The sequence below is a fragment of the Danio aesculapii genome, chromosome 12 (assembly GCF_903798145.1).
Source record: "Danio aesculapii chromosome 12, fDanAes4.1, whole genome shotgun sequence".
In the NCBI taxonomy this organism is placed as follows: domain Eukaryota; kingdom Metazoa; phylum Chordata; class Actinopteri; order Cypriniformes; family Danionidae; genus Danio; species Danio aesculapii.
The window spans coordinates 21,158,396-21,177,650 of record NC_079446.1 but is presented as its reverse complement, the minus strand read 5'-3'; the positions used below and the strand labels follow the sequence as shown (position 1 = coordinate 21,177,650).

Here is a 19,255-nt window from a genome sequence, read left to right as displayed (position 1 = left end):
ACCATAAAATAATGGACTTTAAATTATAGGAATTTCCTTAAATTTAGATTTCCGCTATATTTCTGTAATTTACTGTCTGTTATTTTATGGTAAATGTCCATTATTTGTTCTTTCTCTGGCACCCTAGCTGCTGGAAAAAAAAGTAAAATAACTGATTTTTTTTACAGTGTAGTGTTGTGTTTGTTCCTGTCATTTTTATGATTTTTGATACAATAACCTATGCTGCAACATGGGATTCGCGACTCGTAATCCCTTATCTATTATAGATCACTGCTTGTCCTCAATCTCTCAGGTTAAATCTTTATGGGCTATTCACATATTGCGTTCAAAACCACGTTGAAAACGCGATGCATGCTTTTTCCTTTACTAATTTAAATGCATTTCTGAACTCGCCATCCTCTGCCGTTTGTCTTTGCTATTGCCACCATCAGCTGTTCCTACACGTGCGGCGTGGTCAATTTTAAAAATAGTTCAATTTTTGCCACTCTGTGGGTTAATACTGAATGTGTGTTATTGTTATTACTTGGGGTTAGGTTTAAGAGTTACAGGGGTAAAGGTTTACAGTAATATGCTGGAGTTTAACTGCTTTGCTTTATTGCATTCCTGCATTGGGCTCTCACATGATCTGCTACTTCATTGCTGTGTTGGGTGTTTCTGTCTCGTGCTGAACTCAGTCGACCAATCACAACAAACTGGTTGATCGGACCAATCACTGCAGATTAGCCTCATGTAAAGGAGGGGTTTGGGAACAAATGAATCGCTGAACAATTCATATGGAAGTCGTTGGGATAATTAGCTAAAATAAATGCACATTAAAAGACAATGAAAGTTTTTTTTGACCTTGCATGCATATCATCCTGTTGTTGGAGACCCCCAAAACCAAAATATGACATTTAATGCAAAATAGGGGCTCTTTAAAATAATATATTTTTGTGCAAACAGAATGTAATCTTTTTGTACGCTTAACATTTCATTTTAATTTAAATGCTGATAATAGTCACATACTGTAGATGAATTTGTGTGATGGCTTTGTTCAAACAGGGAGAGTAAAGGATATAACTGCAAACAGCCTTTTTATTTAGAGAGAGAAGAAATGTTCAGAAAATATCGGAGAAGAGAAAACTAAACCACATAACACAAACAAGAACAGACAAATAACTGAACCAAATAGGTTCATCTAAATAAAATGAATGGCAAACAAAGAACAGGTGGGACTCATTGGTCCACTAATAAGAAACCATAGCAACCAAAGACACATGGAATAAACACAGGTCAAGCAACTAAACTTTTTAGGCCAATTTAGGCTAGGTTTACATAATGTATCTTTGCATTCTTGAAAGATTTTATTTATAGATAACAATGTTGTTCAAACCAGGAATTTCAATTTTTTTATGTGGCATTTGGGTGGCTCATTCCGCTGTGGCAACCCCTGATTAATAAAGGGACTAATTTGAAAAGAAATTCATTGCTAAAGATATTAAGTTAATATAACTTGACATTACCTAAAATACCAATTTTGGGCATCAAAATTTAAACTTGTGTTTAACTTACTCATAAAGCAGCAAAAAGCTTTTGATTAATATTTTAAGATTTCTGAACTTCTTGAAATTCTGACTTGATACCCGCGCTGATTGGTAGATATATGTTGTATGACACAAAGTGGTCATTTTGCTTGTGATGCTGAATTTTGCTGAAGCACAGCAGGACAGAGGCACTACCTGAACCTATCTGACAAGAGAAATCTGAAAAAAGAAAAGTTAAATTAGTAAGTAGATATTTAAAAGCTTATATAGATTTTTCTTAATTGATATACACACAGTAGGTAGCGCTGTCGCCTCACTGCAATAAGGTCGCTGGTTCGAGTCCCAGCTGGGTCAGTTGGCATTTGTGTGTGGATTTTGCATGTTCTCCCCGTTCACGTGGGTTTACTCCAGGTGTTTCGGTTTCCTTCACATTGTGGAAATGGATAAGCTAAATTGTCCATAGTGTGTGTGTGTGTATGTCCTGGTACTCCAGATTGGGGGTTGAGCGCTAAGCTAACGATCTACCTCGTAAAAATGAGAGGTTACAAAACACTAACATGGTGCGACTAAATATCAACTTCGGTATAAATGGCCCTGGGAATAAGTAAGTAAGTAAAGAATTTAAAAGGTGAAAAATTTGGAAGTTAATCTATTAGACCACATTTGGTCAACTCAATTAACTGAGTTGTCGATTTCCCATTACTCAAACGAACTAAGGAAATTACTTTCCTCAAATCATTTGACTAATCTCAACTTAATAGGGTTTACGGTGCGGTATACTTTTTTGTACTGTAAATGAGTCTAGTTTCTATTAAGTTACATTATTTGTTTGAAGGTCATTTTCAAATATTTGCCTTTTAAAACTCTGCTGTTATGTAAATAAACATACACAACACATTAAGTTTTCTGTTTTTCCCAGTGGTATTATGTAAATGTCTCCTTAGCAAAAATGTATTCTTTATATGTTTCCATTCTAGTTCAAGTGCCTGTTCTTATCAGATTAAAAACTATCCACATCAATTGAGTGTGACATTTTTATGCACACTTTTAGATTTTATACACATCTTGGCATTTCCATCCAGCGTCTTTTATGTGATATCCCAATACGCGCATAAAATACGTGGATGAAAATACAGCTAATGGCTTAATTTCTCCATGAACCCCTTTTCGACCCGTTTGACCCACACCCCCAAACCATCTTCCCTTCAAGTCTCATTTTGTTGACCACATGTTGTGTGTAAGTGTTTAGTATTGTGACTATAAACAGGGGTGGAGAGAGATCCTTTGATTCAGACTGCTGCTGTGCTGTGGCCTGAAACCATAGACAATGACCTAAGTTAGCAATTAAAAGAAAACAAGCTCTGAAATGTTGGAGATGATAACGAATTGGCCCTAGAAAAAGCTCTGTTTTGACAGTTGCTATATACACACGCAATGTTTTAGGCTGGTTGTTCTTCAGAAGTTGCCTACGCAGTGAGTACAACAACCCAAACATGTGGCATTTGTTGGGTCGGACTCCTCAACAGATACATCTCGAGATGACTTTTGTGGTTTTGATATCCTTCACGGCAAGTCCTTTATCGCTGGAATGAAATAACAGAACGGCGAGTGACAGATAAATAAAGCAGGAGAGATCCAGCTAAAATACTACACTATTAATCATCTTTAATCAACAAATTACAGCCGCTTTAGTGATTGCTGTTTGTTTAGGTCACGACCACAGATCTAAGATCAGCTTTCCCCAAGAGAAAACACCAGAAACTCCACTTCCATGTGTGTTTTTGATACAATGCCTCGTTTTTCTCCTCCTTTTATCTGGAGCAGATCTTATGAATGCAAACAAAGGGAGGCTTTTCTCTGTGTGGCTGGCGCTGTGTTCAGTGCAGTAGGTCTCAAAGAGGCATGTAAGCTGCTGTAATGCCGCTCGTGCACCAGACCTTTGAAATGTGACGCTCAAGTCCAGAGCTCTGGAAATCGACCAAACACCCATGTTTCTTTTTCATAAAACGAGTAACAGATAAGATACAGTGATTATGCTAGTCTTGCACCCTCGTTTACTAGAAAGGCGCATTCCAGTTCACATACTTCAGGGTAATTCATGTAGAATGCTTTTTTCCAGTCCAATGCATGACTTTTCCTTTGTTTATCTATGTAAACATGCGATTGATGGATGTGCATGATGGATGTGCATAAGGTAGTGGGCGGGGCTTTCTTTTTGCGCATCCTTCCCTCATAGCAAACTAACGGTAAGAGGGCCATGGTTAAGAATATTGTAGTTGAATCAGTCAACCCAGCGTGAACAGAGAAGGGCTGCTACTTCAAATGGTCAGACTTTAATTGAAGATGACCAAAACAAACTTTTTTTTTTCAGTGGATAAACATACATGGAATTATTGTTCCCCTAAAGAATAACACTTGCAAATTTTGATTTAACATGGCAGAGGAGGAGCTTAAAAACATTCATAAACAGTGCATCTGATGTTTTTACATGCAAATATGCATTCTGTGTGAATGATTACATTCTGCATAGTTTTTGCAGAATAATTAGCGTGACGAAAAAGGTAAACACTAAAGCTTAATTTGAGATAATCTGTTGATTTAGGTAATTATGCGTTTACCTGTCAACTAATGTCACTTTCAGACTACACAATGTTTTTGTCTATGGCAGACATTGTGGGCCCTATCATACACCCAGCGCAATAAGGCACAAGACGTGTTTGCCCTGATGTGTTGCTGTTTTCAGACTGGCGCAACCTTAATTTTCCAGTTTTCGCCACGTTGTTTAAATAGCAAATCCATTCGCACCATTTTGTGGACTCATGGATGTTCTGGTCTAGAAAAGAGGTGTGTTGCGGCGCATTGTTGGCGCATTGCTATTTTGAGGAACTAAAAAAGACTGTGCAATAGGTCTAAAGTCCAGCACAGAGAGCGTTAGTTGTGCGCCTCACTTACACATTGCTTAAAACATGCAGGAAGTACAGCAATACACAAATATCTTTACTAATGTAAAAGAATTAAAGAAATAAAATATTACAAAAAATATTATTGTTTTGGATCATATGGGGCATAGGATGTGTGTTTGGATATAAACACACTTAGTTATTATGTTCATTTATTCGTTTGCTGGAAATTAGAACTGAATTGTTAATGGATGTCTTCAGTGAAGTGCGTACAACACCGTTTCCATTTCCTTATCCACGAGAGATTGAAAGAGTGAGTAAAAGTAAAGACCTATTGGACGAGACTCATTCTTTAACCTCACGTGGCAGATGGTCTGTTTAATTGTTTTCTCACTAGTGGAGCTTTCAGTTTTTCTACTTACAAAGTCCGCCATGTAAACAGCAAATGTGCCATGGCGCAATGCAACTGACTCTTAAAGTGAATGGGAGATGAGACACTGATTTTTTTATTCTCAAAACAAATCCATAACTCATTAAGAGAATAAGCACGACCCTGTTAGACCATACGCTATGGTGCAAAGTGTATTTTACCATCCTTAAAATAGCAAAAGTGGACTTGGACACACCCTTAATGCTTTTACGCCCTGCGATTTAGACTTTGCGCCTAGATCATTAAAATAGAGCCCTGTGTCTGACTATTCAATTAGACAATTCTGTTAATTTGGCTCTAAAAAAATATCATTATGGACCAGAAGTGTGCTGTATATTACTACACATTGCTTCCTAACATAATATTACTTGCTGACTTTAACAACACCAGTGATGTCATCAGGAGATTGAATAAATGCATCCAGTATGACACACCATATGAAATAAAATGATGGATTCCTGTGTCCTGTCACTTCTAAATTACTACAACACCATAGCTGAAATTAAATGAGCCAAAATTTGACTGGCATTGCATAGTCTAAACATAGAATTAAATTCAATAGAATATTAGTGAACTGTTAGGATTGGGATGACAAGTACCTGCAAAATTATAGTTCAAATCAAGTCAAGTCTAAAATAAAATATAATAAAATAAAATGGGATGGCACAGTGGCTCAGTGGTTAGCACTGTCACCTCACAGCAAGAAGGTTGCTGATTTGAGTCCCGGCTGGGGGTCAGTTGGTATTTCTGTGTTGGTTTTCTCTCGGTGCTCCGGTTTGCCCCACAATCCAAAGACATGCAGTATAGGTGAATTGGATAAACTAAATTGGCCGTAGCGTATGTGTGTGAATGAATGTGTATGGGTGTTTCCCAGAACTGGGTTGCAGCTGGAAGGGCATCTGCTACGTAAAACATGTTAGATAACTTGGCAGTTCATTTCACTGTGGTGATCCCTGATAAATAATGTGACTAAGCCGAAGGAAAATAAAATTAAATTAAATTAAATTTAAAAATGTATTAATTAATTTTATAAAAAAATTCAATTTAATTTAAAAAAGTATTTTTATAAAAGGGTTTAGATGATTGGTAAGGTCCTTTCAACTGTTCAATAATGACAATAAAGTATTGCTTATCTGTAAAACAACCAGAATAGCACTTTGTTGAAAATATTCTTAGGACTGAACAAAGAACATGGATGTGAGAAGAGATTTTTAAAAAAGAGGAAGAACATAAAAGGAGTAATAATGAGGAATAAAGTGTAGACTTAGACTTAAAAGAACAGTGAGGAGAGACATGGGGAGATGAATGAGAATAATGAAGGAGACAGACAGAGAGAATGATAAGAAGTGAGAAAAACAGTTAAAGAGGCAGAGAAATAAAGAAAGGAAGAAAAGAAGCAGGAGTTAGTGAAAAAGACACATGTGTTGTCCATATTAAGTGGCTGGACTAAATGTGAACCAAAACTATCAGTGAATCCACTGCATTCTCTGTCCTGCCACAGTTTCTCTCTTCAAAGCATTCAGCGGGTTTGCATTGAATCTTGTAAAAACACAAAGCTATATTTAGTACTGATACCAGGGAGAAAGAAATCATGTTCATATGCTTTCATTTTCAAGCAGCTTTGGTCTGTAGACATTCTTTACATATCAGAAAACATCTGAAGGTCTTTTATAATGTCTCTGACTCAATTCTAAAGGACCCTCATTCTCAGTCTGTTGTGTGAAGACAGATGTTCAGTATGCAAACACACACACACACACACACACACACACACACACACACACAGAAAAAAGCTGTGAACATGAAGGACTGACGGCTTTATCTTTTGCCATCACTATACAGTACACCTTACTGACATTAAAGAAGTGCTCACGTACTGTATGTGACTGTAGGGATGTCAGCAGAACATTCAGTTTTAAGTAATTAAATAAATAAAATTTAAATAGAAAATTATTATTTTTATATTATCATTGCAAAAACTAATTTTTTCCTTATATCAGACAAGTTTAGCCCTTGTCAGTGTTTTTTTATGAAGAGTAAATCCATACCGTATATTAACGTAAAAATGTATACACTGCAAAGCAAATCTATACTGCTTCTTATGACAGTTTTAACTGTTGCAATATTTAAACTATATAATATATACCTTAAGCTTGGGTGTCATGGTGGCACAGTGGGTAGCATGATCCCCGAACAGCAAGAAGGTCACTGGTTCGAGCCTCGGCTGGGTCAATTGGCATTTCTGTATGGAGTTTGCATGTTCTTCCCATGTTCACTGGGTTTCCTCCGGGTGCTCCGGTTTCCCCCACAAGTCCAAAGACATGTGCTATAGGTGACTTGGGTAAGCTAAATTGTCCGTAGTGTATGTATGAATGTGTGTGTATAGATGTTTCCCAGTGATGGGTTACAGCTGGAAGGGCATCCGCTGCGAAAACCATATGCTGGATAAGTTGGTGGTTCATTCCGCTGTGGCAACCACATATTAACAAAGGGACTAAGCCAAAAAGAAAATGAATGAATGTATATCAAGCTTTACATATACATGATCTATATTATAACACTTTATATACTAGTGATATACATTCACACGCTACTATTCTACTTATGGAAACAGCCAATCACATTGCAACAAATCAATATATTTATGCATACTGCAAAAAATGGCCAAGATTTTATCAGTAAAAATTTTTAAAACTGCTTTAGTAAAAATCTGTTACTTGGCTAAAATTGACCTTCCCAGAATTCCTGAACACTTTATTTTTTATGCTTTTTATTGACATTATTATGGTTGTCCTAAGTTTTTTCCTCATTCGTTATACATTACATTAGATTTTTGTGCTACATTTAATTTGAAAGTTTATTGCATTACTTTATTCTATGTGTGTTACCATGATGGTGTTTAGTGGCTGTAACTAACTATGTTTCTGTGATGAGCATCGGTTCTCATATGACTTTCTCATCCACACATGCTTATAATTTTTTTTATCTCCTTGTATCACAAATGTATGCTGTGTACAGTGCATCCGGAAAGTATTTATAGCGCTTCACTTTTTCCACATTTGTTTATGTTACAGCCTTATTCCAAAACGGATTAAATTCATTGATTTCCTCAAAATTCTACACACAATGGCCCATAATGACAATGTGAAAAAAATGTTTTTAAATTGTTGCAAATTTAATAAAATTAAAAAAAACCTGAAAAATCCCATGTACATGCCTTTGCCATGAAGCTCTAAATTGAGCTCAGCAACATTCTTTCCACTTATCATTCTTGAGATGTTTCAGCAGCTTAATCTGGGTTCACCTGTGGTAAATTCAGTTGATTGGACCTGATTTGAAAAGGCATAAACCTGTCTATATAAGGTCCCAGGGTTGACAGTGCATGTCAAAGCACAAACCAAGCATGAAGACAAAAGAATTGTCTGTGGACCTCAGAGACAGGATTGTCTCGAGGCACAAGGCTGGGGAAGGCTATAGAAAAATCTCTGCTGCTCTGAAAGTTCCAATGAGCACAGTGGCCTCCGTAATCCGTAAGTGGAAGATGTTTGGAACCACCGGGACTCTACCGAGAGCTGGCCAGCCATCTATGCTGAATGATAAGGGGAAAAGGGCCTTAGTCAGGGAGGTGATCAGTAACCCGATGGTCACTCTGTCTGAGCTCCAGCGTTCTTCTGTTTGAGAGAGGAGAACCTTATAGAAGGACAAACATCTGTGCAGCAGTCCACCAATCAGGCCTATATGGTAGAATGGCCAGACGGAAGCAACTCCCTGCCTGGAATTTGCCAAAAGGCATCTGAAGGACTCTCAAACGATACGGAACAAAATTCTCTGATCTGATGAGACTAAAATTGAACTCTGGAGTGAATGCCAGGCGTTACATTTGGAGAAAACCAGGCACCGCTCATCACCAGGCTAATACCATCCTTGCATTGAAGCATGGTGGTGGCAGCATCATCCTGTGGGGATGTTTTTCAGCAGCAGGAACTGGAAGACTAGTCAGGATAGAGGGAAAGATAAATGCAGCAATTTACAGAGACATCCTGAATGAAAACCTGCTTCAGAGTGCTCTTGACCTCAGACTTTGGCGACGGTTCATCTTCCAGCAGGACTTCATTGTCCTGCTGGAAGATGAACCGTCGCCAAAGTCTGAGGTCAAGAGCACTCTGAAGCAGGTTTTCATTCAGGATGTCTCTGTAAACCAAAGCACACCGCCAAAATATCAATGGAGTGGTTTCACAACAACTCTGTGAATGTCCTTGAGTGGCCCAGCCAGAGCCCAGACCTAAATCCTATTGAACATCTCTGGAGAGATCTGAAAATGGCTGTACACCGTCGCTTCCCATCTAACCTGATAGAGCTTGAGAGGTACTGCAAAGAGGAATGGGCAAAAATTCCCAAAGACAGGTGTGCCAATCTTGTGGCATCAAATTCAAAATGACTTGAGGCTGTAATTGCTGCCAAAGGTGCATCAACAAAGTATTGAGCAAAGGCTGTGAATACTTATATACTAATATTTTTTTCTATTTTAAATATTTCCCAAATTATGTTTAACAGATCAAGGAAATTTTCACAGTATGTCTGATGATATTTTTTCTTCTGGAGAAAGTCTTATTTGTTTTATTTTGGCTAGAATAAAAGCAGTTTTAATTTAAAAAAAAAAACATTTTAAGGTCAAAATTATTAGCCCCTTTAAGCTATATATTTTTTCGACAGTCTACAGAACAAACCATCATTATACTTAACTTGCCTAATTACCGTAACCTGCCTATTTAACCTAATTAACCTAGTTAAGCCTTTAAATGTCACTTTAAGCTGTATAGAAGTGTCTTGAAAAATATCTAGTCAAATATTATTTACTGTCATCATGGCAACGATAAAATAAATCAGTTATTAGAAATGTGTTAATAAATGAATTTAATCTATTTTGGAATAAGGCTGTAACATAAAAAATTGTAGAAAAGGCGAAGCGCTATGAATACTTTCCGGATGCACTGTAGAGCACTGTTAGTATTTTAAAACACTGGTGTATAACACTCTAATTTAATAAAAATGTTAGTTTACCATACAATTTAGAATTTACAGCTGCCAGTTTTTTTTTACCATAAATTTTAGAAATTCTACATTTTACAAATAAAGTGCATCTAGACATGGTCACAAAAATGTCCTGAAGAAAGATAATCTAAGTGACTTTGATTGTGGCATGGTTGTTGGTACAGATGGACTGGTCTGAGCATTCCAGAGACTATTGATCTACTGAGATTTTCAGGCAAAACCATGGGGTTTATAAAAGTGGGAAAAGGTAAGATACAAGGTAAGGTAATGTAAGGGTAACTCAAATAACCTCTCACTGCAAAAATAACATTGCTGCAGAAGAAAAACACATGCATATTTTTGCATGTGTAGACTTTTCACATCCTTAATCCATAACCCAATGCTCTACAGTATATTAAGGTTAAGGTTAGGGTTCTGGTGTCATACAAAAATTTAGTTCTGCTTACTTTCTCCACATGGGATGTCAAGAATGATAGTGCTGCTCAGGTCTGCAGGTCTTATCTGTATTAAAACGTCTTCATAAAATACGGTGGAGACAAAGCCTGACATTTATCGGTGATCAAGACTATAAAAGTGTGTTGTATTGCTTTTCCCTTGGAAATGTTTGTCTTCAATAAATAATCAAGTATAGTGGTATGTGAAATCATTTAACTGTCACAAAAGTACTGAAAGATTGTAAGAGAGCCGATAGATTGTAGTTGTGTTTGAAAGCACGAAAAGCTGGTCTCACTGACAGCACAAGCTGTGTATCACAGTAAAAACCATAAAGAGGAAAGAATACTTAAAATATCCAAAGCAAAACACTGCAGAATGAGCCAGAAATCATAAATCCCACTGCAGATGAAGCTCAGAAAATTAACAAATTCAAGCAAATCATAGACAGACAGTGGTTCCAGAGAATAAAAGCAGAAAGGAAAAAGGAGGAAAAGACAAACAGAGAGAATGGATATATAAATAAAACTTAAGAAGAAAACAGAGCTGTACCGATACTCTAGAGTAAATTGAGAGGGCAGAAAGGAAAAAGAAATTAAACATTCAAGTGAACAAGAGAACAAGGTGGTATTAGGGAAAAAAGAAAAGGAATGTTCACTCTGGCGCGAGCGTTGTGTATGATACACACATTAGAGTTAATTTATAGAGAAGCAGACTGAGGCCTGATCATTATCATTTATCCTCAATTAAGCAGCCAGCTGTCTAGAGCGAGATAAAGACAGCTGTTTAAATGATTTACACACAGAGAGAAGCCATAGAGCCGCAGAGGAGAGCCGTCTACTTCAGATTTAAGAGCAAAGAGGTATCAGATTTAATGGACAGTATTAACTTGAGGCAAAACAGCACATCCACAGCATATTTATGAGCGCCTTCACTTGCACGTGCACACACACACACACACACACACGCGCACACGCACACACACACACACACACACACACACACACACACACTACACCAATATGAGTGAAAATGGATGAAATGAGCCTGCTGTTAATCACTTTGCTCCAACTTATCTGTTATTTTTAATAGGAGTTACATATGGCAGATTACAGTAGACTTTAATAGCACACTGTTGTTCTTTCTCTTTTTCTTTCTATCTATCTATCTATCTATCTATCTATCTATCTATCTATCTATCTATCTATCTATCTATCTATCTGTCTGTCTGTCTGTCTGTCTGTCTGTCTGTCTGTCTGTCTGTCTGTCTGTCTGTCTGTCTGTCTGTCTGTCTGTCTGTCTGTCCGTCTGTCCGTCTATATATCTATCTATCGTTAACACAAAAGTATATATTAGTATTAAAAAAATTTAAGAGGAAAGCTTTTGTCCTTCTTAGGTACTAATATGTATCCTTGATGTATTCATATGGACCTTTAAGGTACAAATTACCTTTTGATTACCTTTTGAAAAGGGTCCCACCCCAGTGACAGCTCGCGTACCTTTATTTCTGAGAGTTTGGGACAACTTAATTTTTTATGTTCAATCCACATAAATTTGTTAAAATTGTTAAGGTAACTCAATCGATTTGTGTTGGGAAAATTTTACAGTGTGGAGTAATGGCTGTAAAAAAAATTCAGCTTTGCCATCACTGCTATAAATTATATTACAAATGATATACAGTTGAAGTCAGACCTATTAGCCCTCCTGAATTACGATGACGGTACATAATATTTTACTAACTATTTTTTCAAGATACTAGTAAAACACTAGCTTAAAGTGCAATTTAAAGGCTTAACTATGTTAATTATATTAACTAGGCAAGTTAGGGTAATTAGGCAAGTCATTGCATAATGATGGTTTGTTCTATAGACAATAAAAAAAATACTGCTTAAGAGGGCTAACAATATTTAACTTACAATTAATTAAAAAAAAATCAAAACTGCTTTTATTCCAACTGAAATAAAACAAATAAGACTTTCTCCAGAAGAAAAAATATTATAGGTTAATGTGAGAAATTCCTTGCTCTGTTAAACATCATTTGGAAATATAATGTAAAATATATAATGAAAATACAAATATAATTTTATATTTTTATTTTATTTTATAACAATACTGTTTTTTAGAAATTTCATTTGTTACATTGATCAAATAATCCTGTAAAGAAATGTTTTTTAACTGTTTCTAACATTTTATATTAATAATTGAGGTCTACATTAGCATCATGGAAATCCCATATAATAATAATTATATCTTAGAATAAATAAAAATATATAAATACTATTTAAAAGTGTAGTTTGATTGTTATGTAACATTACTGTTTTGAATGTCTTGTATCGGACTTCAGAAGCAGATCTCAACACCCCCAGGCTTCCAATAGTATCTGGATGCAGAATTGGATTTGCAAGCTGAGACTGCATATCTCAGAGATGCAATGCCAGACACAATGCACTCAATGGAGCTAGTGACATCACTGTGAGGGGTGGGGTTAGGTGTGGCCATTAAAAAGCTCTGCATGCAGCTTTTTGCATGTTATGCTTGACCAATTGGAAATAAAGGGAACAGAATTCAGCAAGACTGGGCCGATAAACGATATAATATTGAATTGCGATAAAATTTGTGTGAATAACAATGATAACCTCTGGACTTTTTTTACTCTATATTGATCTAAGAGCCAATCCCACAGGAGAAATGTGCAACAATGGGAATCTAAAAGTGTGTTGACATTAGAGATTTATAGAAAATGTATCAGCCGAAAATAGGTTATGCCATTTAACGAACCCTCTAATTTTTCTGGCTTCAGCCATTGTTGGAATACTCTTTTAAATCTGGAAGCATTAACAACTTATATAGAAATATATATTATTACCGGTCAATATGGAAGATAATTAATGAGATTGCTTTTTTTTTTCACATCGCCCAGCCGTAGAATTTTATTAATTTAATATAATTATTTTCTTAATAAAACCTTTTATTAGAATTAGATGACTACCTTCATTAGTTTTGACTGCACATCTTCAGCCATTTCTCAAAAGTATAAAATCTATAGAAACTTTCAACTGAAAAAACTCTGATGTCACTGGATCACTCAGAGGTGCACCAGCAGCTTGATCTGACACACAATCATTTTAGTACACCTAATGTCCAGTAGAGGGAGCAAGACCTCACAACAGCCATGTGTGATAACAAAACATTACTCTGGTTACAAATAACAACTGTTCCATTCTGTTCCAACTGCCACCATGCAAATGTATAGCTTTTACACATGATTAATTTCATGCTGAGGCTCATTTTAACATATCACAAGTCTTATTTGTGCACATTACTAACCTAAAATAATATTTCTGTGAGGAACAGTGAGCACTACAGTATGTACTTGTAAGAGATCTGGATTAAGCTTAATTTCCTGAGCAGACAGACACTCTGCAAACCTTTAGTAAAATTTTGTCAGTAACATAAATGTAATTGCATTGGAAAAATTGCACTTTTTCAGCATATAGCATTAGGGCACTTAGCAATTCTTTCAAGCCCTTAACGAGGAGCATAATACTGTAATTGGGAGAGGGGAATGTGTGAAAGAATGTTTCTGTGCAACTTTGTTTGGCTGCCATGTTTCGCTAATTCAAGCTAATGAGGCAATTCGGCTGAATCTGGTGAGACAAACAGCCTGTGGCCTCCTCCTCCTCCTCCTCTACACACTGATGCAGTTACAAAGTCCGTCTGTAAATGTGTGAAAGTGCAATTATACTCAACGCTCTTTTTCAGCAGTTTTGTGTGTGCGTAATATGTTTTGCGGTCACCAGATACGCACCATTTCTTAATATAACACCAATATTGCCATCAGCATCATGAAAGGATATACTGTAGTCACTAATGCCGACTGCCTTCCGTACATGTGTACAGAAAGGCAAACATGTAAATGTACAGTTCAGGTAATGCACACTGCAAAAATATCCCAAGATAAACAGCCATTAAAGCACAATCGGATCATTCATGCATCAGCGTATAGAAGCCTAATCTCCCAGAAATACAAACCCATGTCTATACCATGGAAAAGAGCAGAAGAAAAGACAGAGGGGAGGAGAAAAACTGAACCTTCGCTCCAAAAATAAAACAGATATTTAGTTTGGCACGGACTGTGTTTCGGCTTCTGATGGTAATGACATTATAAGAGCGCTACTGGACAAATCCTCATAAATAAGAACTGTGGTTTCCAGACAGATAGAATGCTGGGAAGGGCACGTTACAAACACATCCTGTCTAAAGCTGAACACTGCATAACAAACACATCCCCAAACACCTCGCACAAATCACCAAAAACAAACTTTTCAGATTCACTTTCCAAATGCACATTTGTCGAAAATCAAACAGGATTTTGTTATCAACTGTATTTTTTTCTCCTTCTGACATTTTGTAGAGGATGAGCACCTCCCTTTGGGAAAATCACATTCATTATCCTGTAGTTTTTTTACTGGGCTAAAAATATCTACCTGCGGCTGAACTTTGCTTGGTTGTTTTCCTTAACATGATTTATTGCTCACTACAGTGAAGATCCTTTTAAAAATGTGTCCACACTGTGTCCTTAACCTTAACGTGAGACACCAATTTTGCAAGTTTAAGATGATTGAAAAAAGAAAATGCTATGAATACTCATAATAAATTCTACTTTTGAAACTTATGTTAGGTTTTGCGGTTGAGCACTCATAGCTGTTTTGGCTGCTAAATGTGCAAACTATTTTTCCATCTCCCAACACTTATATTTTTAGTGTGATTTATGAATCACACGAGTAGCCGTGCGATGTGGCTCTCTATCAACACAGCTGTAATTCGATTGTAGGTAAACAGTGCGTTGATAAAGCCACATCACATGGATGCAAGTATGATACGTTTATGCAACAATCTGACTGCAAATCACTAGGGTCTTTAAAAGGCCTTTTGTCTGAGGAACCGCCACAGATTTAAAGCTGAAATTTAAACAGCTGAAAAAAGCCTGTTACTTGAAAAACAATTGAGCAGTGCTGATCAATGCAGTGGTTAAATTTTGCTTAAATTAAAACTTAAGTACTTTTAACACCCTTAAATAGGTGGCCCAGAGTGTATTTTTAAGGCTTGGTTGAGATTATAAGATGCAAATCAATAAGTGCTCATGCTTCATTTGTGTAAAAAAAATAAAAATAAATTAACGTTATTTTTTCATAAATCTTACTTTGATAATAAACTGCTTCTCAGCTAACATGAAACAATCGTTCTATTTCCTAGTTCCTCTGAAAGGCCCGCCCTCAAGAGGCTCTGATTGGTCAGCTAACATAATGTGCTGTGACTCGTGGATTGGCATCACGTCACTCCCCTACAAGCACATGCTTTTGCGCTGTGTAAACAGCCGTATCAGTTTGCCTGAATCAGACAGAAAATAAAGAGCACACAGCTGAACCTCACGCCTGCTCCTTAAAATAAAATCTGACAAGTGTCTTTCACATTTATCTAGAATAAGCATATATAAGTAATATAAAACGTTCACATATCTTTTATCTTTATGTTCACACAGCTACATTAAATATGACCTAAAGTTTAAAATATGATATTGTAGTGGATCACCCCTTCAAAAGTCAAGTCACTTTTTCACTAATAAAGACATTCTTTGGTCACCGTCTTATAATGCAACAATGTAACAACTAAAGTCAATCACTATTAATAATAGACATGTGTTACTTCTCAAAAAACTTTATATTAAGCGGCCTGAACTACTAAGTACATCAAAACTATATATTAATCATTCCTTAACTACTAGATACATCAAAAATAAGTACAATTTACTTATTGTGTTCAATCAAATTGCATTGTAAAACAAAGCATTGCTGCTATCGAAATGGGACATGGGATAGCTTAGAGACAGGTGTTGGTTTAAGGTTGGGTTAAGGTGTAAGGGATGGGTCAACGGGGTAATTACAGATGTAATTACAGATGTAATTAAAGGCAGATGTTTTTTTTATATAAATAAAATGTAAAAACATGTTTGTACAAAATAAGTGCTTTGAACCAAATGATTAATTTACAGTGGTGTAAAGTAACAAATTACAAATATTTTTCCTCCGGAATTGTAATTTAATGAGTAGTTTTAAAAATGTGTATGTTTACTTTACCTTGAGTACATTTTTAGTGCTGTATCAGCACTTTAACTGCACTATTTTCCTTCAACCTGCAGTCACTACTTTATTTTTTTCTTTTCTACAGGGATTGGCTAAGTAGACAATTCAGTTCTCTGATTCCTGTCCAATCAAAATCGTACATATATAGAAAGTACAGTAAATTGCATCCTACTGAACAACCTCAAGACATGGGCACTTTATAAATGCAGCAAACCATGTCCAAGAATATGTCCACAATCTTTACACGCAATGACCCAGAAACTGTTTAGACTGCATTTCACTGATGAGATGGCCGATGTTTACTGTATGATGACTGAAATCACCAAATAGACTTAAAATAATAATTCCTTACATTTATAGAGCGCTTTTCTGGACACTCAAAGAGCTTTACACATTTTTGATGGAAATCTCCTCATCTGCCACCAGTGTGCAGCATCCACCTGGATGATGCGACGGCAGCCAAATTGTGAGAGTTGCAGAGAGCTAGCTGCCGGCTCTTAAACAATAACTAAAGGCACTACAGAATGTTACATTTACACACACACACAAATTGCATGTAAACGCATTAGCTATACACTAATACTCAACACTCACTACTCTTTTGTACATTTAAAAGGGATACATTTTACTTATAGTTTTAGTAATACTTACAACAGATACTTTTACTCTACTTGCACTACATTTTGGGCAAGTAATAGTACTTTCAATGGAGTATGATTTTTCAGTACTCTTTCCAGCACTGTTTATTTAAAGCAATGGTCTCAAACTCAATTCCTGGAGGGTTGCAGCTCTGCATAGTTAAGCTCCAACCACCTCCAACTCACACTTGCTTAATAGTCTCTAGTAGCCTTGAACACCTTGATTATTTGGATCAGCTGTTTGATTAGGGTTGGAACAAAACTGCGCAGAGCTGCGGCCCTCCAGGAATCCAGTTTGAGACCTATGATTTAAAGTAAAAATGAATCAGTACAGAGAAATTAAGGCCACTTAATTATAATGGAATACATAGTACCTAATACTGAACAATACCTTAATACTTAATTGGGAAAGTTTCTAACCAGTTCAAAAACAAAAAGTTCAAAACAACAATCTTAAAACTATATTAAACTTTGATTTCAGCCACAACTGTTGGAACAAACAGATTAACGAAACTAAAAATGGACTGTAAGACCAAAACAAATGTGTTTAACTAATAAAGAGACATGCCTCAGAGCCAGTGGTAGTTTCAGAAAATCTGGCTAAGATAAAGCTGCTCTCAACAGTCAGAAAATTCCTGGAGGTCATGTAAACTGATGAAACACTACCAAATGTGCATTATTGTTTAAAAAAAACTACATAATTGAAATCCTATCAACTCTTCTGATTCAATTGCAATCCTCATCAAATTGCAAGAAAGATCTCTCAGCAAATCAGATTAAAGAACATTAATTTATCTGAAATTATACTGAAAAAACACTGAAATGTAATATTTAATCTATAATGCTTGAGTTTAGATTTTTTTGGCCATAATATTTGCGTTTTGAAAATCTGACATTGTGATAACCCTAGGTGTGTACATTTAAACAAGCAAATGTATTTTTTTACCTTTAAGTATTTGACTAGTTTCTGGATCTGCCAGTATTCAGAGGGCAGGTCGGTAGCGGTTTCAGCACGTCTCTCATGCTGCTCTTCGTCTTCCTCATCCTCTGATGAACTCTCGCTGAAGTCCTCAACTCCTCCTGGGGTTTTACTACAAACACACACACACACACACACACACACACACACACACACACACACACACACACACACACACACACACACACACACACAAATATCTATTAGATGTATCAATATAAGCTGGACCCAGTTTCATGCCTTTCAGACAGCACTCTCCCCCAGAAATTTCTCAGGATCGAAATGAAAGCTATCCATACATTTCAGGACAATATAGAGAAAAGTCCTCTCTTTAATAAATAGAGCCTTAATACATCAAATCAGAGGAGAGTTAGAGCAGGTGCAAGCCAAACCACACAGCCCATTCTCTCAATCCTCTGGTAAAATCTCTCCGAATTCAATGTGGAATGAATTATTGCTCTCTGAAAGGCCTTCATGTTCAAACCCTTGGACAAAATGGCCGTCAAACTCAGGGGTGTATTTGAAGTGTCATCTTAAGCCATGGCATCAAATTAAACGGCAGGGGATGGAGAGAACAGAGACAGAGCAACAGAGAGAGAGGAAGACTGGAGTGGTCATCAGTGCTTTTCCGAACTCTTTCATCGCAAACTTATACACGCACACACAAAACGCAGATGGCCGTTAAAGCGGATCAGGCTACTGAAATGAATGTATCGTCAAACGAGTCATGAAACTTAGTACACACAATGAAGAGGCCAGAGGGACTTCGATATGTTTTCCAGTGGATAACTGTATTGCCGGACAGAAGTGCACTTGTCTTTTTGTAAGTCACACCATCAGAAACAGCGCTTCGGTGGCAGTCACTTACTGAAAAGGCAATGCTAACTATGTATTGCAATGCAAATTTTGCAGGTTTAGGGTCATACAGTGGAAATCAATATTAGCAAAACAACAATAATGACAAAAGTGTCTATTTTTTGTTTTTTAGACTGAGACTTATAGAACTTATAAAAGCAGAATAAATAAGCTTTTCATTGATGTATGGTTTGTTAGGATTAGGCAATGACTATTTCAAAATTTTGATTCTGGGTGTTAAACTATTAACGTTGCCGTTAGCGTTCTCCAGTCTCCGCCGCCTAGACTGCAGCTCTGCATAAG

At 36.5% G+C, this 19,255-nt stretch overlaps 1 protein-coding gene across 1 annotated transcript in view; it reads right to left on the bottom strand.

The window, feature by feature from the left end:
* odad2 (outer dynein arm docking complex subunit 2) overlaps positions 1–19,255 on the bottom strand; it is a 117,687-nt gene that overhangs the window by 54,366 nt on the left and 44,066 nt on the right. Inside the window, exon 10 of the mRNA XM_056469368.1 lies at positions 18,065–18,209. Coding sequence (XP_056325343.1) covers positions 18,065–18,209 — 145 coding nt within the window. The remainder of the gene's footprint in view (positions 1–18,064; positions 18,210–19,255) is intronic.